Consider the following 22,107-nt stretch of genomic DNA (forward strand, 5'->3'; position numbering starts at 1 on the left):
CAAGCCAAATGAGATGCTTGAGCTCTGTATGAAGTTAAGCAACGTTGAAGACTGCTGTATTCCAGTTGTACTCTGAAGTCATGTCCTAATCTCATTGCAACCCAAGTGCACCTTAAAAATTTGAGTTTGGATATTTTGCCATGAGATCCTTCTTCCCCCAAGTGACTGAGATTGGGCTGATCTTAAATGTTACTAGGGGGCTGTATTTTTCAAATGGGGTAAATAAGTGTAGCTCTATTTATAGTAATGACAGCAGCTGAGGATCTGGCCCACTGATACCTGGATTAGGGCTGGGACCAGGGGAGCACATCTAAACCCTTTGCTGTGGCATGTAGCCAGCTGGTTTATATTACCACGATTTAAGTAATGCATCATGTTCCTAAAATTCCAGCCTGCATACTTCAGAATCCGGACAGACTCCTACGTGAGACAGCATTGGATGCAAGACGTTGTTTCACACTGATTCTCTCTCTGTCTCCTCTCTGCCAGGCATATCAAATCATACACTGCATGACCAAGCACCAGCCTGGTGGGTCTCCTTATCAACCCACCTCAAATTCCTATAGCCATCAGTCTCCACTGGGGGTTGTGCATGTCCCATTCAGACATGATATATTTCTCCCATGGCACGGACAAAAGAGTCTGTCCCTGAGAGAACACCGTGAAGTTCAGGCTCACAGTGCTGGCCTGATATTCAAAAATGGCCTCTCACGTATCTCCCACTGATTGCATTCGCTGTTGTTGGTGCTCAATACCTCTGAAAAACAGGGTGTGATTGTACAGATTGCTTTCTTTGACCATAGCCATACTTTTCTGAGCTGCACTTTAAACCAATCAACCAAAGACTGAAAAAGTACAAGGGAGTGTAGGAAACAGGTGTTTCCTCCTTTGCTCGTGATAGGCTTTGCATCGGCTTCTTCCTAAATCTGATCAGATGGCTGGGAGAGTCCTTTCTCCTCCCTTTCTGAATCCCATTCTGACACACACCTAGCTCCTGGATGCAGGGCCTTGCAAGCAGATTGTGGCTCATGTCACTGCAGCATGAGTTCAGCCACCTGGAACCTTAAAGATCTATTCTGATACGTTATTCAGTATGGGTGTGTTGATTTTTTTTTTGTTCCTGCTTATGACATCATTTCCTGAGCAGCAGATTCGTTTAGCCGTGTAGCCAGATCCTGTTCTTGACAGACGATGCAAAAAGCTCCTTAAAATGGATTTCAAATCTCCTTTTACCCTGCAGTGCGTGCTGGTGATAATAATCATGATTGATGGTAAGTGTGGGTTTTTCTTTATGAAACTGGCACGGATTCGCCCAGGTGAGCGGAAACCTTCATTTTGCTCGGATACCTTTGTAAGGTCACCACCGGGCGTTGGGAAGTATCAAGTGTTGTAACCGCTAAAGCACGAAAAGGGGCCATCAGACCAAAGTAAGACAGATTTTTTTATAAACTAGTAATAACTAACAATGCATTATTGCCTTGATGTACTGCAACCTTGAATGCAACTGAAAATGATAGCCTCCGAGGCTTTGTATGTAGCATGCTGGTTAAAGCAGGATATGGGAATGTGGGACTCTGAGGTTCTAGTCCCAACTCTCCCTATGACCTTGGGCAAGTCATTTAGCAGTAGCCACTATGTCCTTTCATTGATAGTGGTAGTGACCTGTGCAAATGGACAGTGTGAGTCTTAACTGATTCATGTTTGCAAAAGCCTTTGAGATCCTCAGGTGAAGGGTGCTATATTGGTGTAAGTTATTTTTACTGCCATGCGTACTATGGCTCATGTAATTCATGAACTGGTCTCAGTTAGAATTCTGAGTGTTGGGCTCTCTATACACTGTCTCACCTTCTAAGCTTTGAGGAGGTGGAGCTGTTGGAGGAAAAGAGGGTATGCTCATGTCTTTATCTCTGTAGCTCTGGCTTTATGGTGTTCCCCTTGCCTTGATCTTTGCAGGATAGCAGAGTTAGCCTTCCCTTCAGGTTTAACTTCCTCTCTTCCCCTCTCCCACCTTCCCACTGTGATCCAATTTACCATTTTTATGTCTTATCTGGAGTTTTGCCTTTTGTGAGTCAGCCAGATCAGAACCAATGGATGGACACACAATAAAATCAGTGACTGTGTTTTATTATTGTTGCTGCGGGCCACAGTAATGAGGAAGCAGACACTGTCAATGGAAGCATTGGTGGCTCAGTCAACTTTCCTTTGGGAATTCAAAGCCTAAAAAATCTCACCAGGGTGACCTGAGGAGATGACCCGTGTGTGAAGCCCATGTCTTATGATACTTGGTCTACAGGCTGTGACACTTATTGTAAGAAGATTGTGTGACTGCAGAGCAGATCTCTGCAACTGAAGAATGTGTCAATGAAGGATGAGGGAAAGTATGAATTTGGTTTTGCAAAAACAAGCAAAAAATCTTTCTTACTAAAAGTATTCAATAAGTGACTCTTGTTTGGAATCAATCATTCTTGAATCTGAGAGGTTAAATGAAGGATCAGTTCTTTCCAAGATTTTAGTTTGGCTCTCAGTAGCTGTAGGGGTCTCTGGATTAGCAGACACAGTTTGTAAGTCTTTGGCTCTGCAGAATGCTATAGTGTTGCATGCAAACAAAAGGATATTTTTTTGCATCCACATTGCCAACTTCCCATATCCTTTGAGCCCACTGAGAGCGTAAAGGTGCTGGGAGAAGATGCCTTTGCTCCCGACTTCAGAGACAGCAGTGTGGGTTGTGTGTTTCTGGAGAGCAGATTTTAGGCATGGAGTTATGGATTTTAGTCCATTTCCGTAGTGGGACAAGTGGCAGCTGTCACAAAAACCATCGCCACTGTTGGCACTAATTGACCCCTTACTGGCAATCTCATCTGGTAGGCTAAGGACTGACTGGATGATGGTGGCTGATCTCTCTCCTCCCCCCCAAGAGCTGGTCTCTCTGGGTCAGGTTTGCTATATACCTGGGCTTGTTTCTCAGCTGCTCAAGTGCAATGGAGAAAGGGTCTGACAAGGATGCTGTTGCCACTCCCTGATTTTCAACTGTTGACCCCCAGTATGCAGGTTTAATTTATGCTGATGACATCAGGTCCCTCAGGGGTATTATACCACTTAGAAGTTGGTCCTAGTGGCCCCTCGCTCCACCATGCCCTCTGTCCCCAACCTTCCCACTCCCTTTGTTCACTGGATGGCAAAGCTCTGGCATAGGAGACAGCAGAGCTGGTGTGAGAAGCGGCAAAACCACTTCTGACAGCTTTACGTCAGTAGTGCTTCTCCTCACATAGGGAATCTCCCAGCTGGTGCAAGCTCACTTAGCCTATAAGTGACTCCAGCCCATCAGTGGAGTAGTGTGGGGAGGCTTGCACTGCCATTGCCCACTTTATACCAGTGCCATAGATAAACTGAGGCCTTCAGTCTCCAGGACTGTCATTCTGGCACCTTGCACTGCCCCCTCCAGGATTCAGATAGGCTGGTACCTTGCACCACATTGTCTCAGGTCCTGTTCTACGCTGCATTCACTTTACAACATCACAGGTTTTTAAAGAGGAAATGGAGTTTACGGGATTATAATGAAAATGTCAGAGTGGACTGATTTCAGTGAAGACAAATGAAACTTAATGCCAGCCAAGTGCAGACAAGCAGAACTCCAGCTGAGAGCTGGTCGAAGACAGGGCTCCTTGGCCCAAAAGGCTTAGATGAGAATTGGGCAAACCGTTCAGAAAATGTTCAGACCTACTTTTTCCTATATTTAAATCCATTTGATTTTGTGTGTTTACAACCCTTATGTGTTCACTTGCCAAACATCTTCTAGTGAAAGAATTTACTGGCAGGAATGCTCATAGGTTCAATATATTTTGGGTGAATATTGGATAGTATTCAAGAAAAGTGAATTTTGAGCCTGTGAACATGAATATTCACACCAGACACCTATGTGTAAGTTACTTACATAGTCAGGGAACAGAAATATACCATGTGACCTGTACGTCTAGTCCATACTTCACTACCTGCCATGGCTCAACTCTAGAAAATAATCTATTGTCATGGGCCAAACTGATGGAAACACAAATTTATTCACTTTGAAAACTTAAAATGATCTGGGATTCATTTATTTAGTGTAAAGAACTCTTTTGATAACCTCAGTTTCATGATTCTTTATTTCTGAAATAAATAATTTTCAACAAGAAAACAGAAGAGACCCCAAATTTGTGTGTAATGTAGGTAAATTAAGATGAATGACATTTATCAGAATGAGGGAGATTTGAGAAAGGTCTGATTAACATAACCAACACAGCTCAAATTTCAAATACTCTCAACAAACTGCAAGCTACAGGCCAGAAATTATTCAGAGTTTATGCGACAAATAATTTTGAATGCAGAATCTGGAACATTTAAGAGAATGAACATCAGTTTGCAGGCAATATGTAAACAGAAGACGAGGTGAGGAATAAATTACTGCCTATTGTTTGCCCAGCTCTAGCTTGAGTCAATTCTCCTTCAAGAGTACAATAAACATATATATTTACGATGCTGTGAAATTAAAGGTTTGAGATGACCAAAGAAGTAATTTTCATAAGAGGTCTCCAAGATCAAGGGCTGGTGGTATGATGGAATTACAATTCTTTTGGAAGGAGTCCCAATCAATATCTCATGACAATTCAGGTAAACAGTTAATTGAATTAATCAGCAACAGAAAAATATGGGCACATCTGGAAATTAACCGAACCAGGAGCTTCAGTTACATTCATGTGACGATTTTCTTCTCAGAGGGCAATCAGACTCTGGAATTATTGGCTCCACTGCCACTGGAGAAACTCAAATTAATGGCATTCAAGAGAATAATAGCCAATAACTTGGGCATCAGAAGTATTTCAGGGTGTAAATCACATTAGATACTCATCTACTGTACAGTGATGTTTGATCGCATGCACAGGGTTGAATTGATCACCGGATATGGGCTGGGGAAAGGATATTCTCCTGTTGCATATTGACCAGGACCTTGGAAGTTTCTGTCCTTTCTTGGAGCATGGTGCAAAATTTGACCATTAGGATCAGGTGGGAGTATCCCACACATGATCTCTTGCAGTTGCTGGGGAGCTGATGGGCACTGCTGAGTCTGAAGGAGGAGGAACTGGCATTGGTGAGGCTGCAAGAGGAGGAAAAGGAGTGGTTCTCAACCTATTTACCACAGTGGGCTGCATATGCATCTCTCTGTGTGTTATGTAAGCCACATCTGCACAATATATATACTCTCTATATGGCCCTGAGGATGTCACATAGGCTGCATGTGTGCTGATTGGGCCACGGGTTGAGAACCACTTCACTATTGGATGGATTGCCTTGGGGTGGGCAGACTTCGGTAGGATTGAAGGACTGGGAGAGATAACTGTGAGATTGCAGAAGAAGAACATGGAAATTGGAGGGACTGCAGGATTGCGACAGGCTATCGTGGGATTTCAGAGGGATGGTCAGGTATTGGAGGGATTGCAGGCGTTGATGAACCTCGTTCTTTCTCATCTTTTATTTCTGTGCAAACTAACATGTGGCAAATGCAGTTGTGGTCTGTGTCCGAATGGGAGAAATACCCACTTTTGTTCATGTTCATTGCCTTGTCTGGTTAACTTGTCTCTCTGTTCTCTCTCCTGTTTTCATAACATCCATCTTGTGTGACAAGAGCCAACCCAAATCCCGGCTGTTCATGTCTCCGGCCACATTGAGAGAGGAGATTTACTTTGTGAGAGGACTAACCGTTCTGGTCTCCGCTTTCATTGGACGCTGGATGGACACCCAGTGAACCTGACTGAGACTGAGGATGATGGCAAGAGAATTATTTTGGCGAAAGAGATGGCTGGAAAGCTTGACTGTCAGATTCACCATAAAAACAGCACTAATGAGTGTTCTATCATAGAACTGGAGTGTAAGGAAAGTAAGTGATATTAGCCACAGTTTATCTTCGTTTTTCCCCTCTCAGGATGAGGGTGAGAGGAGTTGTCATTGTCCGTATCTGCATGCAGAGACAAATGTGTCTTGACTTCCTCGCCTTCCTCTCTCTCCCCCTCAGCTCTGTTTCCATGTTCTATAGCAGCAGTTTGCAATCAGGGGTCTGCAAGCCCTTTTGAGCAGGGGGGCGCAGAGCCCCCTGGCTGAAACCCGGTTCCCCCAAGCCCCAATGCTAAAGCCAGGAGCAGCAGAGGGCTGAACCCGGGAACCCCAGCGGCTCCCTGCACGAAGCTGGGAGACTCACTGGGAGTCCCCTGTCCACAGACAGCCCCTACCTATCTCCTCCCTGAACCCTGAACTACCTCCTCCCTGCACACAGCCCCTAGTTACCACCTCCCTGCAGCCTGAGCTACCCCCTCCCTGCACACAGCCCCTAGCTACCCTCTCCCTGCCTCCTGACCTTCCCCTTCCTGGCACACAGCACTTAGCTACCCGCCTCCCTGCCCCCTGAGCTACCCCCTCCCTGCACACAGCCCCTAGCTACCCCCTCCCTGTCCCCTGAGCTACCCCTCTGCCTGCACACAAGCTCTAGCTTCCCCACTCCCTGCACCCGGAGCTACCCCCTCCCTGCACACAGCCCCTAGCTACCCCCTTCCTGCATACAGCCCATAGCTACCCCCTTCCTGCACCCTGAGCTACCTCACTGCCTGCACACAGCCCCTAGTGTCATCATCCCTGCACCTTGAGCTCCCCCTCCCTGCACACAGCCCCTAGCTATCCTCTCCCTGAACCCTGAGCTACCCCCTCCCTGCGCACAACCCCTAGCTAGCTCCACCCTGCACCATGAACTACCCCCTCCCTGTACCCTGAGCTACCCCCGTGCCCGCACACAGCCTCTAGTTACCCCCTCCTTGCATCCTGAACTACCCCCTCCCTGCACCCAGCCCATAGCTACCCCCTTTCTGCACCCTGAAATACCCCCCTGCCTGCACACAGCCCCTAGCTACGCCCTCCCTGCACTCTGAGCTACCCCATTCCTGCATACAGCCCCTAGCTACGCCCTCTCTGCACCCTGAGCTACCCCTGCCTGCACACAGCCCCTAGTTACCCCCTCCTTGCATCCTAAGAGGTTTTCGAACATTTTGAACTGAGTCCCCCCTTTGAGTTATATTTTTGGGTACTGCCCCCCCCGCAACTCAGACAGGCTGGGTGGCCTCCTGAGTGAGCCAGGGGATGGAGATGGCACTCCCTCCCTGCACCCTACTGTGCAGAGTTGACTCAAGCCCCACCAGCCCCCAAATAGAAGTAAAACTATGCCTATGCCCAAGGGTGCCCCCCCCCAGAGCTCCCTGCTCCCCACTCTTTCCCCCACCAGGCCCTGGTGTTTTTATAGCATTCGTTTACTGTACACAATTGACGTCCCTTTCGTGTGAACAAATTTCACCCAATGGATAGATCACAAACCATTCGGTCAGGGCTCAATCAAGAGCCTATTCATATTGTTGGAAACACCCTCATTGACATTAATGGGCTATGGATCAGGCCCTGTGATCATTCATGCAGGGATATGATAATCACCCTGCAGTATATGCATTGTGGGGCTCCTCAGTGACAAAGTGTCACTGTTGCTTCTTGGCTCTATGAGCTAAGATCAAGTGTAAGTAGTCTCTTGGCCTATCCAAGGCCGTGATCAAGTGTCTTGATGTTTTTGGTCTTTTGGGCTCAAGCTGAAAACCTTGTCTATGTTTCTGGGACCCTGAAGTAAAAACAGTATCTAAGTTATATCTGTTCCCTATTTCCAGTTCACAAACTCACCAAGGAATGTCATGAAAGCATTGCTGGGGTGAAAAGTTGTGTGAACACATATTGGCAGGAGTATTAGCCCAGTTTTGGGAACTGGTGACACTTTTTTGCTTTCTGTGAACAAATATTTACTTCGTTCTAATGTTCATGGACAGTGAGTAAAAGGGGTTTTGAATACCAATGTAGAGAATTCATGGGTTTTCATTTTTTTAATGACTGATTATTTTTGCTGTATTCTCCCCCCCTCTAATTACCATTATGATAATATTTAGAAAAAGACTGAAGATTTTCTACTCACTAGTCAGAAAAATATTACTTGCTCCCGGCAAATGGACAAATGCAGTTTTTGTAAGGTTGATAATGAATCTAAATACACTGGACATTAGACAACTTGATGGCAGATGAAATTTATCCTGGATAATTGTTACCATAAAACATATTAACCAAAATATTGCATCCAACGAAGTGGGTATTCATCCACAAAAGCTCATGCTCCAATACGTCTGTTAGTCCACAAGGTGCCACAGGACTCTTTGCTGCTTTTACAGAACCAGGCTAACATGGCTACCCCTCTGATACAAAATAATTTAAACTTCTCAGGAACACTGAAGGGCTATAAGCATGTGGGATCTAAAGAAAATGGCTTGCGAGTTCTAAGCAGCTTGATAAAGATGTCTATCCAGCATGAAGAAGTAGTTTAAATAAGTAAGAAGATGCATAGGACATATTTAAAAGGGTATTAATTATTATTAGAGCTGTCAAGCGATTAAAAAAAATCAATCGTGATTAATCGTGCGATTAATTGCACTGTTACACAATAAAAGAATACCATTTATTTAAATATTTTGGATGTTTTCTACATTTTCAAATATATTAACTTCAATTACAACACGGAACACAGTGTACAGTGCTCACATGATATTTATTTTATCATAAATCTGTGCACTGTAAAAAACAAAAGAAATAGTATATTTCAATTCACCTAATACAAGTACTGTAGTGCAATCTCTTTATCATGAAAGTTGAAATTACAAATGTAGAATTATTTACAAAAAATAACAGCATTCAAAAATAAACAATGTAAAACTTTAGAGCCTACAGTGATTAATTTTTTTAATTGCAGCAGTTAATTTTTTTGAGTTAATTGCATGAGTTAACTTCAATTAATAGACAGCCCTAATTATTATTAATTCAAGCATTTAGAATAGTGTATTCAGTTTGGTTCCTGTGGAGAGAGACATTGTAGACAGATAAATTGACTAGTTAGCTAAACAACCTACTGCAGTTAGCTAGACAAGGTGACTAACTAAACAGACTGACAGGTATACTTAGTTCAAGGTTTGGCAATAGTAGATGAAAAAGGAACTAAGTGATAATAAAATCAATGGTTCAGATCTAACCCCAGTGCAATCCCCTTGACTTCAGTGAATTTTTACTGGGTTAAATCTGACTCCATATATTTATCGTATTTGGAAGAAGAGTGTTTTTCTTCTGAATGTCCTATGTCTGAACAAACCATCCTTAAACAGGAGGACCTCTGTCTGTTTGTAAGTCTGTTGCGCCATCTGCCTGTCTTTCTGTCCCTTTTCTCTCTACCTCTCTGAAGTAAATTCAGTTCCTATATAAGGCCTGGTCTACACTGGGGGGCGGGGGAAGGGATTGATCTAAGTTACACAACTTCAGCTACGTGAATAACGTTGCTGAAGTTGACATACTTAGATCAACTTACTGTTGTGTCTTCACCACAGTGAGTTGACTGCTGCCACTCCCTCATCGACTCCGCCTGCGCCTCTTATGGCGGTGGAGTACAGAAGTTGACAGGAGAGCGCTAGAGGGTTCATTTATCGCCTCTAAACTAGATGCAATAAATCGACCCCCCCCCCGGATCGATCGCTGTCCCCCGTCTGGCAGGTAGTATAGACATATGTAGTTGACAAATCCCCAGTCAATGAGCGAGGTTCTGGATAATATTTACCAACCTGTGTGTGACCTTCTGACAAGACCATCTGCAGTCTGTGCCTCATGTTGGTAGCTTCACATTAGCTCTGGCTGGGAAGGGGGATAAAGAGAAAATTTGTAACACAGTTAGGAACCACATAGTCCATCCTTTCTTCCTAATTCCCCCAGCCCACCCACCTCTTCAGTATTCTTCACTGACTTGAATTCAGCTGCAGGTCTTCTTCAGCTCAGGAGGACAAGCTTCATTTCCTTTGACAGAGGGCTGGTCTACACTGGGGCGGGGGGGTGTTGATCTAAGATACGCAACTTCAGCTACATGAATAGTGTAGCTGAAGTTGAAGTATCTTAGATTGATTTACCTCTCGTCCTCACGGCACGGGATCGATGTCCGCGGCTCCCCATGTCGACTCCACTACCACCGCTCGCTCCGGTGGAGTTTTGGAGTCAACGGGAGCACATTCGGGGATGAATATATTGCATCTAGATGAGATGCGATATATTGATCCCTGAAAAATTGATCGCTACCTGCCAATACGGCGGGTAGTCTGGACGTACCTTAACATGTTGTGTTCTTTGTGCAGGAGACCTGCTGCAGCAACCTTTGTTCCTTTACACCATGGCAGCGTGTGGAGGGGGTGCAATTGTCCTGGCTGTTATAGCGTCACTGATAACATGCTGCTATCTGAAAAGCAAACAGCAGTTCATTCCAGTGCCTTCTGGTGAGCGAGCATTTCTCTGCTTCTTAATGGGTTGAGGAGAGTCAAAACACAGCTCCATTTTCCAATTTGCTGGGTGCAGCTTCTCCATAGGTACTGACTAGACTTTGTGGCTAGTCTTGTCTTCCTTCCATTACTGCCCTTGCCCCAGTAAAACTGAGCTTTGTAAAACCCTGCTCGTTGCTGGGGAAATGTCTCCTACTGGTGAGTTCCTGAAGGATCTTGATGATGGGATAGCTTGCACATTAAGTAAATTTGCAGATGACACCAAGTTAGGGGGAGTGGTGGACACGCTGGAGGGCAGGGATAGGATTCAGGGAGACTTAGACAAATTGGAGAAGTGGGCCACAAGAAACCTCATGAAGTTCAACAAGGACAAGTGCAAAGTCCTGCACTTAGGACAGAAAAACCCCATGCACTGCTAAAGGGCTGGGGAATGTTTTGCTAAAGTAGCAGTGCTAGAAGAAGATCTTGGGTATGGTAGATGAAGTGGAAAAATGACAGAGCCTACAGTGTGCTCTGTAGCCAAAAAGGCTAATAGCATACTGGCTGTATTAGTAGGAGTGTTGCAGCAGATCGAGAGATTATTATCCCCTCTATTTGCACTGGTGAGCGCACCTGAATATTGTGTCCAGTTTTGGGCAAACACTACAAAAAGGACGTGGACAATTGGAGAGAGTCCAGGGGGAACAAAATGATAAGGACTAGAGCACATGACTTATGAAGAGAGAGCTGAAACTAGGCTATTTAGCCTGCAGAAGAGAAGACTAAGGGGGATTGATAGCAACCTTCAACTACTGAAGGGTGCTCCAAGGAGGAGGGAGCTAGGCTGTTTCAGTAGTGAGGAGCAGAACAGGAGCAATGTTTGAGTTGCAATTGCGGAAGTCAAGGGCTGGCTATGAAAAAACTTCGATTAGGAGAGTGGTGAAGTATTGGAATGGGTTACCTAGGGAGGTGGTAGAATCTCCATCTTTAGAGCTATTTAAGGTCTGGCTAGACCACACCCTGGCTGGGATTATTTAGGGAAAGAGGTCCTGCCTTTAGCAGGGGGTTGGACTAGATGACCTCATGAGGTCCCTTCCAACCTTTTGATTCTATGATTCTATGATTCCATGAATATTTTTGTTTTCACCTCAAATTTGCTGGCAGGAGTTATTTGTGCGGAAAACATCAGCCCTATTGCTCTGTCTAGGCTTGATCCTGAAGGGAGCTGAGAACTTGTTCTGACCACTGAATCTCCTGTCAGGATCAGGCCCTCTGTGCTCTGAGTTCAGACATAGCCAGGCCACCTCAGGCAGCAATCCTGTCAGCTCTCCAAATTTGGAAAGTTTGTAGTGTTAATACCCTGTATCAGTCTGCTCTGGGAATGGCGCCAGGGCCATGTGAGATGGAGACAAAGATTAGTGTGAAAAGCCAGGCTTCACACTGAATATTTCCAGAGTTTATGGAGGGTGGGGCCTGGTTCCTTGCAATCTTTCATCTGCTTTTCTACAGAGGAGGAAAAGGAAGAGGGAATGACGATGTCAGTCATCTCCAATGAAGGAACAAAGAGCCCTCCAAATGGAGACCACCATGAGGCACCATCTGCCCCAGATGACAGCCCTCCAAACCCTGGTTAGTACATGGATTTGGTTTGTAGCTGCCTGCAAAATAACTCATTTAGGAAATTGGAGGAGGATAAAATTGATGTATGTTAGTGAGGGTGGAAAGAGTTAGCTGGACACTCTGGAGACCGAACATGGCTACTGGCAGTGCAAGCTTCCCAGCACTATCCTGTCAATACCAGCTCTTGGTGCATTGTGGCCTCGTGCCTTTAATACCCCATGAGTGCTCCAATACCCCACTAATGCACCTCCTGCCATGGGGCAGAGGATGGGCTAATCCATTTTACCTTCTGGTTATTAAAAATATCTTTTTAAAAACAGCTTCGCAATTTTACTGTAATGTTAGCTTCCCACCCTGCATATCCAGTATATTTGTAAGCTCGAGTCACTAACATTGCCCCCAATTCTAGAAATCATTCTTATTCAGCACAGTGCTTAAGAATGTGATAAGCCAGAAGCACATGCTTAAATCCCATTGAAGTCAGAGGTACTTGAGCACATGCTGTGTTGCTTTCTTGAATCAAGGCCACAATTGGTAATATATTCACATTTAAATCAAAGAAATTGGGAATAGAAAACATGGTATATGTGTAATGCGGCCAGGTTAATGTGGGGATAGAAACTATGTGTGTGCTTGATGCATTAAACTCATTTTTTTGCCTTTACTTTCCCTGATTTTTCAAATGAACATTAAGAGCAGCATATCTGCTACTAACCCATATTAACTGAGGCTGCCTTAACTGGGAGACTTTTAAGTGAGACTTCCTTATCTCCGGCATCTTTAATTGTAGCCTCAACTTAACTGTCCTTTACTGACATGTCCTTGACTGAGTTATCCATAATCCATCATTGGTTCAATCATCCTTAGGCAAAACTGCATGCCCTTGGTTTTCAGCGGTTATTGACAAGGGTGCCGCAAAAATAAATCAAGTGTGCTTGATGAACAGAACACTGGATTAGGACTCAGGAACTATGAGTTCTGTTCCTAGCTCTGCCATTGACATGCTGGGTGACCTTGAAACTGACCTCTTTGGTAAGGTGCTTTGCACTCTGCTGATGCAAAGCATTATGTCAGAGGGCCATATCATTGCTAATGCACATGTGCAATCATTCCAGCTTTAATAAGCCATCTTTTTAAAACATTGAACTGATTTTCTTCTCATTGAAAATTCCTCCTCTTCACTATGGAGGTCTATAAAACAAGGTATGTTTAAATTTTCTGGCAGCATACCAAGAGAAACTGAGGTATGCATGTGCTTCATTTCAATAGGAGCCTGTGGAAGAAGGATGTTTTTAACTTGCTTCTCTGATTCAAAAATGTCTGAAACCCGTTTTGCTCTAACTTCATAAATAAATTGCATGTGGGGTTTTTTGACATCGAAAATCCCAGCACCAAAGACTGTTGTTGAGAAAGTCATGAAAAGCAAGTAAAAAACGAGAGGTTGGAAAGGAAACTGAAACTCAACCCTAACTCGAGCTGCTTCTACCACAGGAGCCGTAATAAAACAGAGTTTTATCTTGTATTGCATCTTACAAATATATTGTATCCCTTAAAATGCTTTGCAGAGTTAAAAAATACAGTTACAGAGCAAGATAATAATAGTGGAGGAGGAGTTAAATATAGAGATATAGGCAGGGGAGAATTGACATGCTTTGGATCAGAGATTTGAAAATATACAGAAAGTTAATAAGGCAGAGAGAGATGGCAAGAGCTTGTCTCAAAGCAGTAGTTGCCAGACTGTATTGAAGGACAGAGAGGAAACCAGTTCTGGATGAGAAGAAATTAAACAGAGAAGGGACTAGAGAAAGATGAGCTCTGTGCTGTTATCTGTGGCAAATCCCTAGAGGGATTTAAAAACAAGGAAGGTGATCTTGAACCGGATCCTGAATTGAATGTGGAGTCAGTGGAGCAGTTTTCAGTATGGGCTGGAGCAGTTGTGCTTCATTTTGCCTGTCAGAAGGAAACAGCAGCGGCTGAGTGCGCTGGAGACCAGAGAGCTGGGGCTGGGGCAGGCCATAGAGAAGGGAGTTGCAATTGTCAAGGCAAAAGGAGATGAAAGTCTGGGTGAGGATTTCAGCAGAGGTGGAGTTAAGACAGTAGCAAATGTTTATAACCATTTCTCACTTGTTTTCCAGAAAGCACAGAGACCTGTCAAGACCGTGAGGCAGAGCCCAAGATGGAGGCAGCGTCTGAGGTGACACCCGATCCAAAGGTGGTTGTTGACATCAAAAATGAGGAATTTCTGTGCGACTCTTTCCCTGATCCTATTGATCCCTGACCAGACACGCTCTCTGTACCAGCCTGGAGCCTGGGGGGGGCATCCCCTCTGTATTCCATAGTCTCATTCCATGTAAGAACTTGTCTGCAAAATAACTGAATTAGAGGGGGGAAGTCCACATGCACACAGATTACGGGCCTGCCAATCTTCTTAAAAACCATGCTTGGACACTATCATTAGCAATGGGCAAACAGGTTCAAATATTAATAAGACTGCCCCAGCTCCATGAACATTTGCCTATTTATAAGACTGTGCCTGAGCTATGAAGCTGTGTGGCATGCCCTGAAAGGAGCTGGGTAACCCTCGCCCCGCTCATTATTTTTCATGTCTTTGCCCCTCTGAGATTCCTGGCTAGGTACCAGGATGGACATTAATCTGAGACCAAAACCAGGATGTGTCAGAAATTTCCTGGGAAAGCCTATTCTTATGAGATTTCCAGCCATATTTTGCAGACTTGAGGTCAAGGAAAGGCTGAGATAAGCATTCATTGTGATGGGTGCTTATCTGAACCTAATCCTTTGCATTTCACCCATAACTAGTTATTATGTGATGCTGAGAGATGTGAACCAGCTGTGATGGCTGGACAGATTGGAAGAGTATGACTTTGGGTCTCCCAGTATATTTGTTGCTCAGTAATGACCAACCGGTGGTTATATGTTTTCCTTCCACTGATGCTGATTGCATAGTGAGATGAGTGATTTGCAGCTGGTGTGTCACTGGACTGCTTGCCTTTATCATAAGGGTTTTCATGGCATCCACCTATGATTCTGAAAAGGTGGCTAGTGTAAAGCTGAGAGTGTTGAATGGTGTAGTCCTTAAGGCATTACTGCCTGAAATATAATGGTCTGGCTACTGCAGGCTGATTAAGCTGGTCTTCTGTGTGTGCTTGGGCTTTTTCTCCTCTGTGTTATTTGCACAGACAGCTGTAGCTTAGAGAATTCCTTAAGTGGGCTCATCCTGGAGCCTGCTCAGTATTATACCCATTGACTTTGCTTAGAAGAGACTTGGGAGTGGAGTAGTGGGGTTCTGATGGAGACTTGTTAGCAGAGATATAAAGGGGAATCAAGGCAGCAGGGGACCCTACAGGCCAGGAGCAAGGAACACTAGAAAACTGCAGGTGAGTCTATCCTGGGGAACTGCTGGTTTGGGCTGAGCTATGTTTGCAGCGTGTGGGGTGGGGGATGAGGGCTAGGGTGGGTTCAAGAAATCAAGTTTCCCTTGCTTTGAGAGAGCTGGGGAGGTGAGGGTCAGTTTAAAGTCAAAGCAGGTGATGCAGTTCAGGGCTGAGCTGCATTGGCAAAGCTGTGGTGGCTGAGAACATTGCATTGCATTTTCTCTAGTGAATGCTGTTATAACCTCCATTTGGTCACCATTCACTGATATTTGCCACCCTCACCCCGCAAAAAAAAAATTCCCTGGAAACAGAACTGAGTGGTGGTTTGTACACACTCTCTGATGCGGGCTGCATGCACCTCAGTAAGGAACCATTCCCTGTCTCCTGGCCTGGGAGCTGGAGAGAATGGCATACAATAGCTGAAGAATCACTTCACACATTTTGATGGCAAAGCTCTGTATTGGTGATGTCATTGGATAGTTTGTTCCTGTTCTGTTTCCTCTGATTTTTAGGACTCCATTTATAAGCTCCTGCAGGTCTAGTAACAGGGAGGCAAAGATTCTTAGATGTCATGTGCCACAGGTGACTGTTCAACTTTCTCAGCTGCTAGGAAATACCCTATCTGTTAGGCTCAGACTTTCTATGATGGGAAAGGAGTTGGCCATTTGGATTTTCTCAGGGTGTGAGGCCATCTCCTTTCAGCTGGAATGTTGCTCAGAGCCCTTTACATGAATGTGGGGGTGTTATATCACATCCCTTCTGGGAACATCCAGGTAGAAATGTGGGGATACCCATTGATAGTGTGCTGTGGGGGATCTGGAGAGGGGTGGGGGAGTTCAGTAGTGCCAAAGAAGTGCTGGGTCCAGCCAGCTGTGGGGTTTCTGACCTGTCTGCTGCCTGTTGTAGCTGATACAGCTATAGGCAAACAGGGTGACAACAATCTTAGGCTGGTTTTTAAACCCAGGGCTCAGTGATCCATCTCTTTACAGGCACAATTCTGAGACATTTCTGCTACTGTCAGTGTAGGTCTCAGTTGAACTTAAGCTGGATTGAGCTTCCCTGTACCCAGGAAATATAGTGGAATGAGTCTCCAGTTCTGTGAGAACTGGTAACCTAGGGTGCAGGATCTCCATAGGAGTCCTCTTCCCCCTGCTCCTTCCCTGCAGGCAGACCCCTACCACCAGACTCTACCATGGAACAGTCTGGTGAGAATGTGCATGAGTAGGATTCTCACCTTGAACTGGGTGCTGGTCATGAGTGCTGTCAGTTGTGGTGTCCTGTCCTGGCTCATGTGTTGGGAGGTGGAAGAAGGTCCAGGGAAAGCTAAGATGCTAGCTAGTGTCAGAGAAAAACTGTGTGGGCGAGCCCCCACTAGCTTTCGATGCTCTGAATGCAGGCAGAACACCCTATTTCTCTTTGCTTCTTCCCTGCAGCTGCACAGCAATTTTTAAAGATTTTTATTACTGCGATATAAGGCCAGGAGGAGAAATCTCTCAGCGTTTCTTTTCTTTTTGGTTTTTACTTGTACATGTTTATGTTCAGTTGCAAGGTTTTTTTTTTGTTTTTTTTTTTTTGGCTGATTCTGTTCCTAATAAAGAGATTATAAAATAAAGTTCTTTTCTTTTGCAAATGTCCATGTGTACTTGTCACTGGGGTTGCCAGCTGGCAGGTTTTTGACCAGCCTTGCTGATGCTTGTACTGCCTTGCTGGTTAAAAGATTGAATGTACAGTTTGTTTTTTCACTGGGGCCAACATTCCCTGTAAGCTGTGCGTCTGCATGGCAGCATGGTGATCTGGTAACTACAGTGCATGTCATGAGTCTGGGAGCATGGCCAGCACCTGGGTCTGGCTCTGTCAGGCCAGGTTCTGCAATTGCTGAAACCACAATGGCACCTGCTGGTGCCAAGGACCAGGAAGCAGGACAGACCCAAGGCTTGCCTGCTGTGGTGGGGCATATGATCCTGGGGGACAGGGGGCAGTAAAGGAGTCCCTCATGGGCTCAGGTGTGGGAAGTGTCCAGTGCAGGGGGTGGGCAAACATTTTGGCCTGAGGGCCACATTGGGGAATAAAAATTGTATGGTGGGCCATGAATGCTCACAAAATTGGGGCTGGGGTGTGGGCTCTGGGGTGGGGATGAGAGGTTTGGGGTGAAGGAGGGCCCTCTGGGCTGGGATCAAAGGGTTTGAAGAGCAAAGAGGGATCAGGGTTGGGGGTGGGGCATGGGGAGAGGTTCTGGGGATGCAGGCTCTGAGTGGTGCTTACCTCAAGCAGCTCCTGGAAGCAGTGGCATGTCCCTTCTCTGGCTTCTATGTGGAGGCACGGCCAGGCGGGTCTGCGCCCTACCCCATCCACAGGCACCTCCCCTGCAGCTCCTATTGGAGCATGTAGAAGCTGAAATGGGGCCGTGCCATGGCTTCCGGGAGCTGTATGGTGCAGCCCCTGACTCAGCATCCCAGTCAGAATGGAGCCGAGCCAAGTGGTACGGCTCACAGGCTGGCTTAAAACAGCTTGTGGGCTGGATGCGGCCTGTGTGTTGTAGTTTTCCCATCCCTGGTCCAGTGGCTGTTTTTTCTGCATCTCAGAGGTGGTGACTCCACTTGTCACTGGAGGAACTGTCATTTCAAGAGAGACAATCCTTTGCTGCAGGTGAGGCAAGGAGATTCCAAGTTTAAGTCGCTTTGGAACTGTGTGACCATGTTCAAGAAAGGTGATAGTGTCATCTTTAAACAACCGAACATCAAGTTAAAAGGAAGAGGGGAAAGGGGTGAATTTATGGTGACTGACTGGAAGGGCAAGGAAGTCATGGGGATTGAAGAATTACCAGTAATAATCCTAATACTGAATAATATCACCTGTAATGCTGATCTATGTAAGATTGTATAATAATGTACCCACATCAACACACAGTATGAGTGCTCATTTACAGACATGCAGTTTTGCAAAATGACCACTAGGGAGCAGCAAATTAACACAAAACGCCAAAGTGCCACATGGTTCTAGAGAGACATGTAGGTGAGGAAAAAGTCAGTTCTTTGTTAGTGCCCCAAAAGGTGGGTTGAAAAGAAGGATGATCTAATATTAAATGGGTTTATTTAAGCTGGGGCCTGGCTGTGGGTGTTTCAGGGAGAGGTGCCTGGGCAATTGTCAGATCCCAAAAGGGCCCACACCTGGAGCTGGGGTGTGGGAAGGACAAGCAGTAAAGCAAGTCTCCCGCTGAGGTCAGCCACTGGTCTGTGATGAGCGGGGGCATGTGCAGTGAGATCAGGCATGGGGTGGCAAACAGGAGGTGTGAGCTGCAAGATTTTTGAAGGGCTTTTCAGCTAAAATGGTGACTTGTGCATTCTTTGCCATGACAAAGCCCTCATTTTGGCCATGCCAGTCCACCAGTGCATAAGCCAGGTTTAAACAGTACCTTAGCTCCATCCATGCTAAAGCATAGCTAAGAGAGAAAACTCTGCTGACCCTATGAGCTCTGGGCTGTAGAACAGCTGGGAAGCACTGCAGTCTGTGAACAGCAGCATGGCCCTGTCCGCAGAGGCTTTGATGGGCAGCCTGTAATGAAGCCTCAGCATGGGTGCCCACAGTGGACCCGCTAGGCAGGGTGGAATCTGGTGTGTTAACAACTGATGCATCAGTTTCTTGCTCACAGCTACATACCAGCAGGGTCAGGAGCCTGCTAGGCCGGGGTGATACAACACCCTGAAACACTTCTGTGCTTTCCCAGAAAATCCTTCAGCCCTGTGAGGTTTTGGAAAGCAAACTGTGTCAGAAATGCAATAACACTGCACACCAACCAAGACTTCTAATATCGCCAGCTCAAAGGAGCAGTGAGGATAAAATGTTCTGAAAGATGGGTGACTTTGCTCCTGTATGTTCCACTCCTATGAAAGGCCAGCCAACTTCTGCTGTGCTTGTAACCTGGCCTTGGGACTGTCTCTGCTAAGCAGGGTCAGCTTTGATGACTATTTGGAGGGGAGGTGTCTAAGAAAAGCTTATCACAAGTTCAGGTTGTGGTGTGCAGGTGGCACTCCATTCTGTGTCGAACTGATGCAGCGCTCCAACATGGGGCTGGAGGCATTTTGCGGCTGGAGGCTCTGACTTACATAAAAACAAGTTCCTGACTATTCATGACCCCCTCCCCCCTCGTACTGTAGTACTGACTCCATAACCTGCTGTGTCCTGTTGCTTTGTGGTGCACTCCACTTGCTGTTTTCCACTCCAGAGGTGACTGTATTTCAGTGGTGGCCAAGGTGACTCCCTATAGGGAGACCAGAGTTTGTCAGGTGCTGTGGGCCCCTTCAATATAAAAGTTGCTAGTGAAGTGTAAATTAATCCTATCTATTTGTCTGAGCTGAGACCCAGAATAATTTGGCATTTTCTTCAGAATTTGCCTCCCTTTATAAGAGCTGCCTGCACCTTTCCATCATGCCCTGCTGTTGACAGGAAAGCAGTGTGCTCCTCTGGTGATTGGATAAATGAGCCATGTTCTCCTCACATCCTTATTGGACATAATGAGAAATAGGAAAGGCTTGACAGCTCAAGTATGGACCCAGAATTGTTTCACCGAGCCCTGCATCTTGCCTTCTAGCTCCCATCCATCTGCAGCTGTATCCCTGAGGCTGGCTCCCTGCAGGGGAAATGTGCCAATTAAAAGTGCTGCTCCATGTCAGCAGGGGGAAAAAGATAATCACCCTGCACATGGCCATGCTAGTGGTGCAGTTCTGTCCTAGTGTCTCATGCTCTGGGCTTACAAGGTCCTGAAGGCTAGCTCTAGCAATTATTGCTCTGTGCTGCCAGGTACAAGATTCCAGTTCCATTTTCTGCCCCAGTCTCTCACATCAGCTAGAAGGAGCACTGGGGCTAACAGGCTGTATTTACAAGCTAGGGGACAACTCCAGTAGGCTTAGAACTGACAGATGGAAGCAGAAGTCAGGGAGATCTGGATGTGGGCAGGCCAAACTGACTTGTAAAGCTAGGGCCAATATATAGCAGCAAATAGGGCTCTTAAACCACCAAGCCATTGATCAGTTCCTATTATTACCCCTCGCCTCTAATAGTAGATGGAGGAGAGAGTCTCCACATGAGCACTAGCGACAGCATGGTGCGGTAGCTGCTCCTTCCAGCTACTGTCAATCAATCAGCTATGAGAAATGCTCTGGGACTTGCTCTAATAATCACTGGGGGGAAGTGCCATGGTCTGTGTTAGACAGGAGGACAGACGAGATGATCACAAAGGTTCCTTATGGCCTGGGAATCTGTGAAAAGGCGCTGGGTCTGCAATGAACCTCTGTGATGTGCCTGGCAGAAGTGGGGAGCATTCAGGCCCCCATACAGTGCTGCCCCTTTCCAGGACCCCTGATCAGTCCAGGTGTGGCACAGTGTGCCTGGCTGTTCCTTGTCTGACAGCAGGGCTGCAAAGGCTGGGCCACTGGTTAATGATCTGTACCGCTGTGTGGGATGTCTGCTTCCGTTCCCAATTCTATCACATGTGTGCATTTCCCTCCCATTCAGTCTCTCCATTGTCTCTGAATCACTTGAAAGAGAAACAGCTCTGTGTACTGAATGTGCTGGCCTGACTGCTCTCAAAACCACAGCTTTCACCTCCTACCCACCAACCCACCCTAGAACCCACCCTCCTCTGCTGCTGCCCCCGGCCCCTTATGTTCAGCTTATCTTCCTTATTTAGAGAAAGTCAACTTCTCTCATCTCTCCAGCTGCCTTGAGCCCTCCTCAGGCTGCTGAATGCTCTTCTTCACTCAGCTGGCCATGTCTCCCTTCACCCTGCTTGTCAGGCTTGCTCTCGGTGCTGTGTTTGCCATGATTGCACACCGCATCCTTCCTGAATGCTTTGCTGGTGTCGCTTGCTCCGCCCCGCTTTGGCTTCACACCTTTCCTTCTCAAGCCACTTGTTCTTTCTCCAGGGTGGTGGCTATGTGCTGCACATTAGACCATTCCTCTAGGGGGTGCCCCATTGTTCTGTTCTTGGCCCCCAGCCTTTCTAGATCTATTCCCCACTCCCCTCTTTTGATCAGTTTCACAATATGACCTCAGCGCTCGCTTTTATAGTGATGACAGCTGGCTCTGTCTACTCCGTCATTGACTATTCCCTCTGCCTGCCTCACACACCTCAACCGCTTACCTTTCTTTTAGTCAATACTCTGTTTATTGCCTGAAGTAGAGGATAAGGTTTTCAAAAGAACCTGGGGCAGTGAAGTACCCAGCTCCCATTGAAAGTCAATGGCAGTTAAATACCTAGCTCACATTGATGTTATTGAAAATGTCCCATCCCCGCTCAATCTCTTCTGGTCAGGGACTGTGTGTGTGTGTGTGTGTGGCTTAGCACAATGGGACCCTCAAACATAAAAGGGGCCTCTGGACACTATTGTACCACAATACCAAAATAATAATAATCCTTCCTCATAGCAACTGTTGCATCTATCAGAGCAAGTGCACAGGCTGTTATCAGAAAATGTCAGGTTCCTGTAATGTAGTAACCCTGGGCCCAGCAATAGCACCTGGTGCAGGTTTGAGTTACTGAGGTGCTACTAGGGCCAGCAGTGATGATGCAGCAGCACCGAAAGCTGTCCTGAGAAGGAAGCCGCCAATGGGAGAGTAGCTCAAACTGGGGGATGGGGCTCACATCCTGTGGGAAGGGGCAGCAGGTTGCGGGGGGAGAGAAGGATCTGGATACTGAGGTAGAGGATGAACCA

At 46.1% G+C, this 22,107-nt stretch overlaps 1 protein-coding gene across 2 annotated transcripts in view; it reads left to right on the forward strand.

Moving 5' to 3' along the window:
- The window catches only part of LOC116839127 (T-cell surface antigen CD2-like), a 29,139-nt gene extending 12,112 nt beyond the window's left edge, over nt 1–17,027 (forward strand). Inside the window, exons 1-5 of one of the 2 annotated variants that reach the window (XM_032804832.2) lie at nt 964–1,271; nt 5,657–5,908; nt 10,266–10,403; nt 11,895–12,014; nt 14,141–17,027. In XM_032804832.2, coding sequence (XP_032660723.1) covers nt 1,211–1,271; nt 5,657–5,908; nt 10,266–10,403; nt 11,895–12,014; nt 14,141–14,283 — 714 coding nt within the window. In that variant the 5' untranslated portion in view covers nt 964–1,210 and the 3' untranslated portion in view covers nt 14,284–17,027. Of the gene's footprint in view, nt 1–963; nt 1,272–5,656; nt 5,909–10,265; nt 10,404–11,894; nt 12,015–14,140 lie in introns of those variants that run through there. The other variant, XM_032804831.2, reaches the window with a different exon arrangement.
- The last annotated feature ends 5,080 nt before the right edge of the window (nt 17,028–22,107 follow it).

This window comes from Chelonoidis abingdonii, chromosome 1, assembly GCF_003597395.2.
Source record: "Chelonoidis abingdonii isolate Lonesome George chromosome 1, CheloAbing_2.0, whole genome shotgun sequence".
Taxonomy (NCBI): domain Eukaryota; kingdom Metazoa; phylum Chordata; order Testudines; family Testudinidae; genus Chelonoidis; species Chelonoidis abingdonii.